The sequence below is a fragment of the Vulpes vulpes genome, unplaced genomic scaffold (genome assembly GCF_048418805.1).
Source record: "Vulpes vulpes isolate BD-2025 unplaced genomic scaffold, VulVul3 u000000899, whole genome shotgun sequence".
Taxonomy (NCBI): Eukaryota; Metazoa; Chordata; class Mammalia; order Carnivora; family Canidae; genus Vulpes; species Vulpes vulpes.
The window spans coordinates 4577755-4591722 of NW_027325780.1; the positions used below are offsets into that span (position 1 = coordinate 4577755).

The 13968-nt window shown below is 36.9% G+C and overlaps 1 protein-coding gene across 11 annotated transcripts in view; it reads right to left on the reverse strand.

The window, feature by feature from the left end:
* Nucleotides 1-1506: 1506 nt before the first annotated feature.
* Nucleotides 1507-13968, reverse strand: part of USO1 (USO1 vesicle transport factor) — a 91537-nt gene continuing 79075 nt past the window's right edge. For all 11 annotated transcript variants that reach the window (XM_072745448.1, XM_072745447.1, XM_025992974.2 and 8 more), the window contains 7 exons: nucleotides 11119-11257; nucleotides 9780-9943; nucleotides 9014-9103; nucleotides 6572-6670; nucleotides 4439-4546; nucleotides 3043-3258; nucleotides 1507-2517 (listed from right to left, as the gene is read on the reverse strand). In XM_072745448.1, the coding sequence (XP_072601549.1) occupies nucleotides 2428-2517; nucleotides 3043-3258; nucleotides 4439-4546; nucleotides 6572-6670; nucleotides 9014-9103; nucleotides 9780-9943; nucleotides 11119-11257 (906 nt within the window). In that variant the 3' untranslated portion in view covers nucleotides 1507-2427. The remainder of the gene's footprint in view (nucleotides 2518-3042; nucleotides 3259-4438; nucleotides 4547-6571; nucleotides 6671-9013; nucleotides 9104-9779; nucleotides 9944-11118; nucleotides 11258-13968) is intronic.

A 13968-nucleotide genomic window follows, 5' to 3' on the forward strand; every position in this document is an offset into this window, starting at 1 on the left:
AAAAATATTTTATTTATATATTCATGAGAGACACACACACACAGAGAGAGAGAGAGAGAGAGAGAGAGAGAGAGAGAGAGAGAGGCAGAGACACAGGCAGAGGGAGAAGCAGGACTTGATCCTGGGACTCCAGGATCACGCCCTGGGCCGAAGGGAGGTGCTAAACCGCTGGGCCACCCAGGGATCCCCCAGAGTTTTGGTTTTGATATTCTAACGGCAGATTTTCAGACTAGTAACTTAAACCTTTCAAAATGTGAGCAGCTACTTCATCTTTTCTAGTATCTTCGGGTGACTATTCTTTTCTTTCAGAGGTGCTAGAGGTATAAACCACAGTTGAATAACATTTCAAATAAGGACAAACACGTGTTGTGCTTTACGACAAATGTTCCACCCTAGTTCTCTGTACATAGAAACTGCCTTTAGTGAGCAGGCTGGCACATGGATGGGGAAAGAACATGAGAAATGAAAAAGCAGGATGCGTATGCTGTCAAAGTAAAGAATTTCGATGTGGTGGTAAAATATACTCAAAGGGAGATAAAGCTGGAGTGCAGCAGAGTACAAAGGGTCTCATCCACCTGGCTGAAAACTCCAACAGTAGGCAACACTAATCTCCTCCACTCACGTGTGTCTGGGAAAGTGAAGTGCGGTGGATACACAGGATGGTGGGAGGATGGGGGTGGGGATGGGGGGTGGGAACAGGACAGGACACACAACCAGGCTGAAGGCAGCCACTAGTAGGCTCCAGATACAATCCAGGCAAAAAAATATGGCTACAGTTTGGATGCTACCCCTTTGGGCTCCAGTGTGTAGCCAGGAGGCCTCCATGTGTCTTCTCTCCTCTAGGCCTGCCTCAATACCTGAGCTTTGGCCAACTATCACTAATTTTGAAGATGTTTCTTTCTGAAGATCTTTGATATTCCATCACCTACAGAAGTCTTATTCATACTCCTATTTTTCTTTATCCTTGTAACAGTCGCCTGAAATACAGCCATTAACCATTAGTTCATTAGGCGGTGTCAACTTTAGGAAGACTTTATATAGCCTGAGCTGGTCCAGTAACAGTCATGTGGTTCTCGGATGGCGAGGGCCAGAAGTATGGTGGGGCCCTCCCAGGTGCTCCATAGCACACAGCCACCTCTCCTTTTCAGGACACAGGAAGATACTTTTCTTTAAAAAGTCCGTGCCCTTTAGTGGACTGCTCACACTATTCCTGAGGTCAGGAGGCAGATGGTACACATCCTTCAACTCTTGCTGTCTTGCCTTTAACTAAACTTCCTTCTTTAAAAGAAACACCTAAACTCTTCTCCAACCTCTTCTGCTTTTGCTCCAATTAGACCTTCTCATCTTACGGAATCCTAATTAGTTTTGAAGGATAAGACTGCTTTTAGCAGTTATAATAATGTAGTTTTAGTAAAAGAACTCCTCTTACCACTTCCACTTGCCTCAGCTTTTTTAAAGAATAAAATACTTTCCTCAAAATCTAAAAAAGGGAACCATGACCAGGAATTAAGTGAACATAGTATCTATTTTTATTATGAAACATTAAATTTTGACACATTGCTTCATTTGCTTTTTAAAAATCTATTATCTGACTTAAACCTATTCAGCAAAAATGCCAATAAATTATATAAATCATAGTTCGGGTCTTTTTAAAACTAGTATGATAATCAAATAACAATGCTAAATCTGAATTGTATGAGCTGTTAATTCGTAATATTTTAAAGTTCAGCTTGAAATAAAACCCAAACCAACCCACATGCAAATACGCTGTTGCAAAAGTTTCTGAGAAATGTCCTCCTCATCTCTGTGTATCTGTATCGTCCTGTTTCTTCCCTGAATGCAGCCAAATCAGGTGTCAAGGCACTCATTTTAAAGGTCCTATCCTGCCCATTTTAGGAGTTACATTGGATGGAGGGCTGATGATATCCCCAGCCTATGCTATCTTGCCTTTAAATGAATCCATTTCTTTAAAAGGAAATCGGTAGCTAAGAAGCCCAATACTGAATTTAGAAACAATGATTCCAATACACATTAAATCAAATGTGTTAGTACTTAAAGTCACATACTCTGAAAAGTGAAAATAATAGAAATACAGAACTTATGTAAATGACCAATAAACTAAGATAAATAGCACTGCCACCACATGCTTTAAAATGGTGTATTTTTAGTGTCTAAGGTTCTTTGAAAATTATCTTTTGGGACAATTCAGATGAATTTCAATAAAAGATGTATGTTCTGCAAGAAGTTAGTTTTAAGGTTTCCAACATGGGTGCCATCATTTAAAAAATACATCAATAGTCTTATTAGTGAGGTTTTCCACTTGGGTTTCTAAATCTTTATTTTCTGTGGAGGTAAACCAAAGTTCTGTCTTAAGACTCCATCTTCAAAATTACAATACAATCTCTATCATTCCTAGAGATGTGAAAACTAGATGTGACCCTGGTCCTTGCCATCATCTTCATCTTCATCCTCCTCATCATCCTGGTCTCCGGATTCAAGTTCATCTTCTTCTTCCACCTAAAGGGAATATGCACTTATCATTATTAAGATTTGTTCACTTCACATTCAACATGTAATGACACATACTCTTTGATAAATTCTTTATTCCAGTAATTGCAACAGATTACAAGCCCTTGGATTTCCTTGATTTCCTGCACAAGGCTCCCTGCCATTTTTCATATGAGACGAGATATACAGGTTAACTTGCTGACAGATGGCCATACCTCTCCTGTATACAAATGTGGATTGAACATGACAAGAGAATGGTGGCACATGTGGATGATGAGTCTTGTGACCACAGGAGCAAATCAATTCATTTCTAGGCTCAAAGCCCAAAAGACAAGAGTTAACAAATGCTGGAAACTGTGCCTATGTGTCTTAAGTTGATTCACTGAACACCATGAAAGTAGTGCAGATGATACCACATACACGTACCTACATATTTATACCTGTGATATGGATATGGAGACACAACATTTCTATGCCACAGTACAATTTTTAAAAATATACCGTAAATCATTTTTGGAAACATTTCATTCTTACCGGATGACCAAGTTCTTTGAGCTTATTCTTTAACGAAAATATTTTCTGATCCTGATCAGCCAACAGCACCAAGAGATCATCTTGTTCTTTTTTAGAATCTGTAACATCCATCTCGAGCTTGTTTTTCTCGTTTTGTAAAATGGCAATGGTACTGTTAGATGCATCCAGCTGCTCTTTAATAGCAGTTCTTTCCTCAGACAGAGCTTTAATTTCATTCTAGGAAAAGAAATGGGAAGATCAACTAATTTAAGATTAGTATTCACTCTCATAGGGTTTTTGACAAATAATCTGAGGAGTTTGGGGGTGGTGGTTTTGGGAATAGAACACACACACACACACACACACACACTCTCTCTCTCTCTCTCTCTCTCTCATCCAATAACATAAGAATTTATGTTAGGCTATACATCAAAGATGGTTATTGTGAAAAATAGAGTTTAACATTCAAAAAATAGTTTTAAGTAGCTATTTTTCAAAAAATCCTAAGAGATAATACCATTTCAGATAGCCACAGGAATAAAGATACAAAACATTTTATGGGAAAAGCCAGATTGGCATCAGAATTAGAACTCAGTTTAAAACCAATTTTTTTAAATCCCAACTTCACGCATACATCAAATGGGAAAGAAAAATAGCTGCAAATAAAACTCATGGCTTAAAGATAAAATAATCTGACCACAATCCAAAAGGGATAATCACACATTATCTTCCCTTTTCCAGTGTTTTATTCATGCCTTTTAGTTTTACTATTTTTACTTCATTCCTTTCTTCATTTTATTTATTCTGATTTCTCTGTCACACATAGGCTGGCAGGATCTAATGTGCGGGTCTTTAACCCAAAATGAAAGCCTACTTGTGGCTTGTGTCTTAGCCAAAGCTGTCCTCTTTATTTCTTTTTAAAAAATTTTTTTTAGATTTATTTATTTATTTGAGGTGGGGAGCATGAATGGGATGGGCAGAAGGAGAGGGAGATAATCCTCAAGCAGACTCCACTCGAAGTGTGGAGCCCAATGCAGACCTTCATCTCATGACCTGAGCCGAAACCAAGAGTTGGAGGCTTAACCTGCTGAGCCACCCAGGCACCCCTGTACTCTTCACTTCTATTGTGATTAGAGACTGACAAGAAAACTTAACTCTCCATGATTTCTACTTCCAAAGTACATTCATACACATTCTTACTTCATACATGTGATACCATTATAAGAAATGGCATTTAAAAATGAGTGAATTGTGCCTTCTTCACTCATCCAAATAGCAATGGACACGTTGTGAGATAACATTATCCCCCAGTAGCTTTCCTCATAAATCTAAGAATTCAAGAAATTAAATAAGATCAAATTTCCTGGAGTTCATTTCATAGGATATGCAATAAATAAAAGTTTCACCAAAGAGCAACCTTTAACTCTTTAGTCTCCTGTAATAATGCTGACAATCTGCCTTCTACATCCGTGGTCTTTGTGGCCATTCCAGCTTCACTCTCTCCTGGTACAGGAACTGATTTTGCCTAAAGGTTGAAATTGGAGGAAAAAAAAGTTTAAGGTTATAATCAATGTGAAATCCCAAAAGTGATTTAATTTTCTTGCTATTTTTATAAAAGGATTTTATTTGTTTATTTGACACAGAGAGAGTGAGCGTGCACAGTGGGTGGAGGGGCAGAGGGAGAGAGAGGGAACCTGCTCAGCAGGGAGCCTGATGTGGGGCTCTATCCCAGGACCCAGGATCATGACCTGAGCTGAAGGGCAGATGCTAACCAACTGAGCCACCACGGTGCCTCTAATTTTCTCACTATTTTGAAACTGTATTTCCGATACCAGAAAAGAGAATTCCTCATGTACTCACATGCACTGAAGTGCTCTCCCTGGAAAGATGAACAGTCCCTACAGTGGAGTGGGAGGCTGAGGCAGGAGAGTCAGCATCAGATCTCAGTAAAGCATAAGGAAGGCTCGGTTAAGCAGTCTCAAGATCAGACCATAGCTATAACATAGCACTTAATAAGCAAAGAATATTTTCCAAAGCCCTTTCCTCATAACATTTCCGTAAGTTAAGTTCACACTGTCATCTCAGAGAGAAAGGTGGGGAAATTGAGCTGAATGCCATTAACTGGTGAAATGCAAAGATTTTCTCTCTCTTTTTAGATTTGAGAGAGAGAGAGAGAGAGAGAGAGAGAGCAAGCATGGTGGGGAGGAGCAGAGGGAAAAGAAGAGAAACTCAAGTAGACTCCACGCTGAGCATGGAGCTCAAAGTAGGGCTCAATCTCACAACCCTGAGATCTGAGATCATGACGTGAGCCGAAACCAAGAGTCAGATGCTTAACCAACTGTGCCATCCAGGTACCCCAAAATGCAAAGATTTTCTTAAGTGCTCTAAGAAGTATTCTTAAATAATGGTTTTCCAATATTTCTCCACCCCTTTTCTACAAAGTACTGCGAAGGATGGTACTGATATGAACAAATATCTAAAAACGTGGAAGGGGCTTTGAATTGGTAACGGCTGGAAGAGCTTTGAGGTACATGTCAGACAAAGCTTAAACTGCCTTGAAGAGACTGGTAGAAATATGGATGTAAAAGGCAATTCTGGTAAATACTCAGAAAAAAAGAGGAGCTAGAGAGGAAGCTTCTATGGTCTCAGAGTAAACCTATCATGAACAGAATGTTGGTAGAAATATGGAAGGAAGGGTAGTTTTGTTAAGGCCACAAATGGAAATGAGGAACATGTTACTGGAAAGTAGAGGAAGTGATCTTTGTTATGAAGTGGCAAAGAAATAGGCTGAATTGTGTTTCAGTGCTTTGTAGAAAGTAGAACTTATAAGTGGTGAACTTGGATATTTCGCTGAGATTTCTAAGCAAAATATTAAAGGCATGACCTGGTTTCTCCTTGCTGCTTGCAGTAAATGTGACATTGAGATAAACTGAAGAAGGAACCATTATGCAAAAGGGAATCAGAACATGAAGATTTAGAAAATTCTCAGCCTCTCCCAACAGCAATAAATGACAAAGGATGTTCTGCTGAAATACCAAGGATGGGGCTTGACTACCATTTGTAAAGAAGTTATTTGTGTGGCTCATGGACCCAAACCACCACCTCAGCAGAAGCTGGAACAGAGATAGGAATATCTGGGAAGGATCCAGAGAAGGCCTTCTTGTCTGATGGCTTGAAGCCTGGTGTAGGGCATGGGTCACTAAGAAGGTTTTGACCAATTCTATACCAGCAGAAAACCTGCTAGCTTGGGCTGAAGGGGATACAGATGGGATAAAATATAAAACACCAGCAAAATGAACCATTAAATAACTGATTACACTGATCTGCTTGAGTCTGACTCTAATGTGGCTGCCATCATGGCCCAGATGCCTTTGTGGCTAGAACTGTAACCAGTAAGAAACCTAAAGGAAAGGTGCTTCTGCCATTTGCTTCTTTTACAGAGTGGGTGAGAAACAGCTTGTTAGAAAAGAAAAGAAAAGAAAAAAGAAAGAAGGAACTTCTTAACCTTGTGTTTACTATCTTGCAGGAAAAAAAGTAATAATTAACATACAAATGTTTCTGTTTTCTGTAACAGCTCCTGCTTTTCTGTCTGCAGTTTGGTAATCTCCATAGATTGTGAGTTTAACTGAGACTTTAACGTTGCCAGTTCCTAGAAGACAAAAATAATTGAGCTGTAACATGAAATAGCATTAATTTTATCAAGGGAATGTCTATTTACAGGAAGAAATTTAAAATTATTTCCTTCCTTGGCCCTTCTCTCTAAAATCACACCTTTCAAGTTTTAACATCTAATTTTAAAAAAAACTGTCCTTGAACTTTAGGTTCAAGATAGAGAATTAAGCAAGTTCATTATACATATTCACCTCGGCTTCTTCCTCAGATACCCTGTAAAAAAAATTATAAAGTGGAAGAAGAAGGGAAGGAAAGAAAGGGAAAGGGATAAAAGGCAGGAAAGAAGGAAGGAAGAGTAAGGGAGAGATAAACCCACAAGGACAAAAAGAATAAAAGAACAAACTGGGGAATTTCAGAAAGCAAAATGGCAGTGGTGACTGACCGCAGCATACTTGAGAAAGCTAAAAGCCTAAACAGATGTTGAGAAAGTCACCTTGCTACCTGACTTGCAATGCATGATTGCCAAAAGGCTTGTGATCTGGTCCCACCAAGTATTTCTGGAAATGGTAAAAATGAGGTCAAAACCAGCAGGGCTGGCTTAAAGTCTGCTTAGGAAGACCACCAGATCCCTGTTCCAATCTCATGCATTAGGCAACCGTTCCTCTCCTCCTGGCCAGAGACTAGACATTTATTATTTGGAAAGGGAAAACAGGACATGTTTAGACTGAGCCACCTAATATAGACAAAAGTTGTTAGCACTGTAGTGAAAAGGAGGGAATTGACAGTTTATATATCATTAATGCTGAAATTCCCAACCTTCTTGCCCTCTCCCCACCAAAAATGCACATGGGAAACATACCAATTGTAACTATGGTTCTCAACCAGGAGAATCTCCCTCACAATATTTGACAATATCTGCAAACGTTAGATAAGTGGTGGGATACTGTCAGGTAGACAGACAATTATAGTTTTCTTTTTCTATAGGATTTTACTATATAAGAAATAAAACTGTCACTTAAAATATATCTTTTTAACACTGTTAAACTGATAAAAGAAAATAAATTGCAGACAGTAAAAAGCCAAAGACAAGTCTCTTGAGAAATATTTAAAGTTTCAATGGAAAACATAAAAAGTAAAATTTTTACTTGGGATTTACAAACTAAAGTAATTTATTAATAATTTAATTCCCTTTAATATTAATGCAGTTCTAGTGTATGTAGACTTCATAAAACCAAAATGGCATGCATATTAATTTTCCTCACAAGAGCAAAATATGGTAGACAAATACTGGAATCTTCTAAATCTTTAACAACAATTTTTTTTAAAGCTTGACTGTAGACTCTACTCTGGGGTACAGGGACATTATCAAAATATGACAGTTTCACTGTGGATAGTAATTTTTCTCTCAGATCAGCCATGTCAGTGGTCAGCCATGTCAGTGGGCTAGAACCAAATGACTAGTGGAGGAGAAAGAAATCAGTGCTAGGTAGGGTTGTTCACTTCTTCCTTTAGTATTACTTATTTTTATTTTTTAAAAGAAACAAAAGTAACATTCCTTTTTTATAAGAAAGGAAGGAAGGAAGGAGGGTAGGATAGAAAAACAAAAGAAAGGAAGAAAGAAAGAAAATTTTATAAGTAAAAAACCCAACTTGTTTAGGGATAGATATACTAATGAGCAATCTGATACTTTTCTAGGCTTTTCTTCCAATATTTAATTCTATACATAAGTTTTTTTTCTTCTTTCTGGCTCTTTTCTTGAACAAATACATTTAATATTCTCATTGGATAAAGTTAAATTTGCACTACCTAGTTTCACAGGAAATTATAAATATTACAGATAACCAAGTAGGAAAAAGTTTAATTTGCTTTTCTAAATATTATAAATTACTATAGCAGAAAAAAAGTTTGTTTTGCTCTCTAGGTAGTCATCTAATTGAGATATACACAAGTTTATTCCCTTTTCCAATTTTAAAAACAAACATTCTTCTGGACAGAATGGTTTAAACGCTCAATACATTTAACCATGCAATTATCATGGTCAATAGTACATGAACATTAGGCATAGGATTTTATATCTTCCTATTTGCAGCTTATAAATACACTTAAACTTTCCCTGTTAGTTCACTGATAATCTACAAAGAACTTGGATGAGATGCTCAAATCTGTTAAAAGGAATACAATTAAAAAATAAAAATACTTAATAAAAAGCAAAATACCATTACTATTTAATTAAAAAAGCTTCTGGACTTTCAAATAACTATCTTCACTATCAAATTTTGCTTACACCAACAAAGTAGTTCTAGATTAATGAAACTACAGGTCTGTTACTCTTATAATTAAAACAACACAAAATAGAACTTGGAACAAGCTGGAAAATTACCTGTTTTAATTCTGCAATTTGTTCAGAATCTCTAGCAGAAGCTGTTGCTGAAGATTGTTCATTTGTGCCAGGTGATGTTTGGGAAGATTTCTGCAAATAGCATAAAAATAAACTACGAAATAAATTCAGTCTAAAGAGATAGGAAACAAAACTGTAAACATATAAGCTACGCCTTATAGAGGTTTATCAAAAATTTCAAATCAACATTTAAATTTTTATATCCAAGATAAAATTTCAACATAGCACACACTGTCTACAACTTTTCCATAACTAATAAACTTATATCAAATAGGCATAAGTAAATCTAAGCACTTATATCTGAGGTCATATGGAGAAAGAACATAAACATAGGTATTTATTGAGTGATTTCCATGTATTAAAAAAGCTTTATACAGAATAGTTCACTTAATTCTTACAACAACAAAACACAACCACTACCAATTTATAGATCAAGAAACAAGTTTAAAGAGGTTAACTAAGTAGTTTAAATTCAATTAGCTAGGAAGTGCTGAAGCTTTAGACAGTGACATCAAAGCTCATACTCTAATTTTATTTTTAAGTAAATTCTATGCTGAATATAGGGCTCAACCTCATGACCCCAAAGTCAAGAGCAGCATGCTTTACCAACTGAGCCAGCCAAACGCCTTCCAAAGCTCATATTCTAAAATCATACTATGATACTTTGGCTTAAGGGATCCAGGAAAATAAAGAAGCAGGGTAATGAGAATTATTCTTGACCTCTTAAATTTTTTTAACATTTACTCACCAAATTTTCAATCAGAGAGTTCTTCTCAGCCAGCTGGCTTTGTAAAAGCTCCTGGTTACTTTTTAATTCTTCTAGCTCTTCTCGTAACCTACCAACTTCTTCTGATTGAATGCCATTCACCTGAGTCTTGTCACTGTAAGAACCTTGATGCTGATTATCTTTTCCTATTAAGACAGGAATAAAATTTGAAAAGCCAGCATGAAACTTAAGTTTTTCATTTCTTGATTGAGAAGACTTAAATATAAAAATGCAAAATTTCCTTAATTCAATTACTTTGGTGGTACTTTTGTAAGCACATTCCACTTCTGCAAAATAGCATATTGATAGAAATAGTGAAATGAGGCTATTTTAAGGTTTCTGGGAAGAAAAACAGCATCGTCTTATTAAAAGACTAAATTGCATGGTTTGGCAAACTATAAGAATTGCAGGAGTTTTGGAGTGCCTGGGTGGCTTAGTCGGTTAAGTGTCCAACTCTTGGTTTCCACTCAGGTCATGATTTCAGGGTTGCGAGACTGGGCTCTGTGCTCAGTGCTCTGTGCTGAGATTCTCTCCCTCTTCCTCTGCTCTTCTCCCCCCACAAATTAATAAATCTAAAAAAAAATTACAGTAGTTTCAATTCCAGTTTGATCAATTAATATAAAAGAAAACAAAATCCCTTTTAAAATCTTCACAAAGGACTGGCTTTCTGTACATGCTAAAATAATTGACAAATTATTGTTATAAATAAGGAAGTGAAAAGAGGTGATTTTTTCTGAAAATTATAGTCACCTTTATATAAATAGACTATTTCTAAATAGCTAGCATTCCAATCATAAGCACTATAGAATAAGAGTATTTACAAGCATTTGACTCTTACCACACGCCAGGCAATGAACTAGAATTTTATATATATTATTTCATTTAATTCTCAGATGACACAGACGCTATTATCAGTTCCATTTTGCAGATAAGGAAATAGAAAGGTTAGAGGAGTCATTCTCAACCAGCTATACATCAGAATCACCTGGGAAAGCTTATAACCATTATTGATGCTTGGCTCCAACCCCAACTAATTAAATCAAACACTTAAAACACTTGAGTGGGGTCTCACTATTGGTGGTAAAAAAAAAAAAAAAAAAAAAAAAAAAGGTTTCAGGATATTCTAACGAGCAGCCAAGGCTGAGAATCAATGGATCAGATACTGAAGTAGGTAGCAAGGAACTTGGGACTTCAAACTCCGATTTACACATTTGTTTGTTACAGTGATTAAGGTTAGAGAAAGACTAGTCCACAAGAATAATCTATGTGATTTAGTCCAGCTCTGGAGGACACTACAATAGTTATGGCTAGCTATACCTACCTAGCTGTACTTTAAGAAGATTATACTGATCTTTGTGTTGCTGAATCTGAGATACTTGCTGTGTGACTGCTGTCTGAAGCTGTTCATTTTGACATTTTAATGTAGAAATCTGCTGCTTTAATTCCTCAAGTTGCAGATCCTGTGAAATAAAACATAATTCAAGTGTTTTAAATTTATACTAATTAGCATTAGGAAAAAGAGCAAATTAAAAATCAGAGATTATTTTGGGTCATGTTATTAAAGTACTCAACACTTCCAGAATCACTTAGCAATTAAGTAATAATACATTCATGTATGCACCAAGGTCAATTAACATGTAGCAGAACTGTAAACTTTCCAGTACTGCCCCATTAATAAGCACCATGGCACAACCTGCAATACCATTGCAATGTGGGGGACAGTCAATTTTAAAAACTCCATTTTATGGTCCAAAAAAACACTTAAAAATTTATATCAAACTATTTAAGAAACTTAGTGTATATACATAAACATACATCTATACTACTTTTAACAAAAAAGATAATTCTAGAACAGAGTATTCAGAAGGCCAAAAAAAGAACTTCCAACACTCACCACCCTAATATAACTAATTGGAATTTGATCTAGTTCTTTATTTTCTGCTAATTTTTTCCCCAATTCAAGTGTTTTAAACTTGTCGTACTCAGTCCATGTCATTTTGTAGCCTTTACCTACTACTCAATTGTAAGTTCCTCTCATTTCTAGTTTTTTTTGCAATCATAACTTCTAATGTTTACATCAGTAAATGCAATATAATTTACATTCAAAAGCAACACCAAAGTTGCTTTCCATTTTTCTAAATAATAATATTATTACAATAAATATCATATTTTTGTTTTCCTGAATTTTGAAGAATTTCCTTAGGATGGATTCTCAAATGTCATTCACGGTTTATATAAAGATTTTACAGTTCTTACTGCTTACTGCCTAATTGTCAAATGGCATTTTAAATGGTGAGAATATTTAAAATTAACATTTCTAAAGCAGAGTCATTACAGTAATTTTGTCAAATCACTCTTTTCTTCTTCCAAATTAACCATATTTATCAGCCTCAAGTGTGGGCTGTAACATCATGTTACAAGTATTTCTTTTCCATTGCTCTTAAGATATTATATTTTACCATCTGGAAACGACTCCATACTTGTACTAAAATACAGATGAAAAATCCTAATAACCATGCATAGTTTAAGGATTTAAGTTTGAATCATTCAAAGAGGATTCTAATTTACTGATCTCCTTATAAACTGAAAAGCTCAGACTGAATGCTAAATATACCACTATGGGGGCAGCCTGGGTGGCTCAGAGGTTTGGTGCTGCCTTCAGCCCAGGGCATGATCCTGGAGACCCAGGATCGAGACCCACGTCGGGCTCCCTGCATGGAGCCTGCTTCTCCCTCTGCCTGTGTCTCTGCCTTTCTCTCTCTCTCTCTCTGTCTCTCATGAATAAATAAATAAAATCTTTTAAACAAACAAACCAACAAACAAACCACTATGTTTTTATTCTTTCTTAGAATTCCAACCTCAACAGTATAGATTGTGGGGAAGAATACAGGGGCAGTTCTCATGTACAGTCCTCTCCCGAAGGTCTCACTTGCCACACTTGCCTCAAGCTGTGCATAGTCAGCAGGGGGTGGAAGCCAGTGCAGAGAAGGGAGTGCAACCAGGCCCAGGTGGACTGCCACCCATGTATTGGTTTTAATGACACCAGCATTTTAATAACATCAATAATCTTATTTTCCAGATAATAACTGCAGTACTTTTTAGGATTCCAATCAAGGTATATACTGTGTTGAGGAGTTAAATGAAAGAAAACAAGAAACACATTTTGAAGAAATGTAATGGAAAGTTTAAGCTGCTCAACACAATCCAAGAGTGGTGGAGGTTCTCTGGTGTCCTTCCCAGAAAATATCAATTGATGACTGAGAGGGCAGTTTCGACACTCAGCATCATTCTCCACTCTAATAAATCCACATTCTCTGTTGTTCTCAGTATTGTCTATTCAGTCATGCAAGAAGGAGACCTGAAGATCCTATCTGACCCTTTACATTCCCTTCCATTCACATCCAATCATTACCAAGTCCTGCCAGTTTCCTCCGCTTCCTCTTTCCTTCCCACATTTCTCAGCCCTGTGCCCTCAACAGCACATAGTATGAGTTTGAGAGGCCTGGGAACACCAACCTCTGGAATTCTGTTCTACCAATCACTGAGTGACCCTGGACAAGTTTAAATTTTGTCAGTCTCAAGACTCCTCATTTGTTCTTAAATGAAGATATTAACTACTTTGTAGGGATACTATGAAAATTAAATGAAATAGCATTTAAAATGTATTTTGTGAGAACACAACAAACAAAATATAGCAGCCATTATCCCCACTGTCACCATCAGCACCCCAGCTCCCTCCCCTAGCCTGTCACGACCAGCTCCTTCCCTCTGGCCTTGCCTCTCGACTGTCTATTCCATGCAGCCACCAAGTGTTCTATGTACATGCCAGTAACAAGTCCTGCCCCTCTTCCCTATCCCTCCTTTGGCCCAGCTTATTTCTAGTTATCCATTTGGGACTCACGTTCTGTTTTCTCCAAGCCCCTGCTCTAACCTAGCTAAATTAGGGGCCTCTAATTTAGTATGTGCTGCCACATACTTTGCATTATCTCTGTCACTAGACTTAATATGTGTGTCACAATAACCTATTGATAGTTTTCTCTGCCCATGACTGAAATAGGGGAACATGTCTGACTCATCCCTTTATCCACAACATCCTGCACAATGCTTAACACAATATTAAGCTTAATGTATTGAGTACTAAGATAGTTTTGAATTATTGGGGAAAATGAGC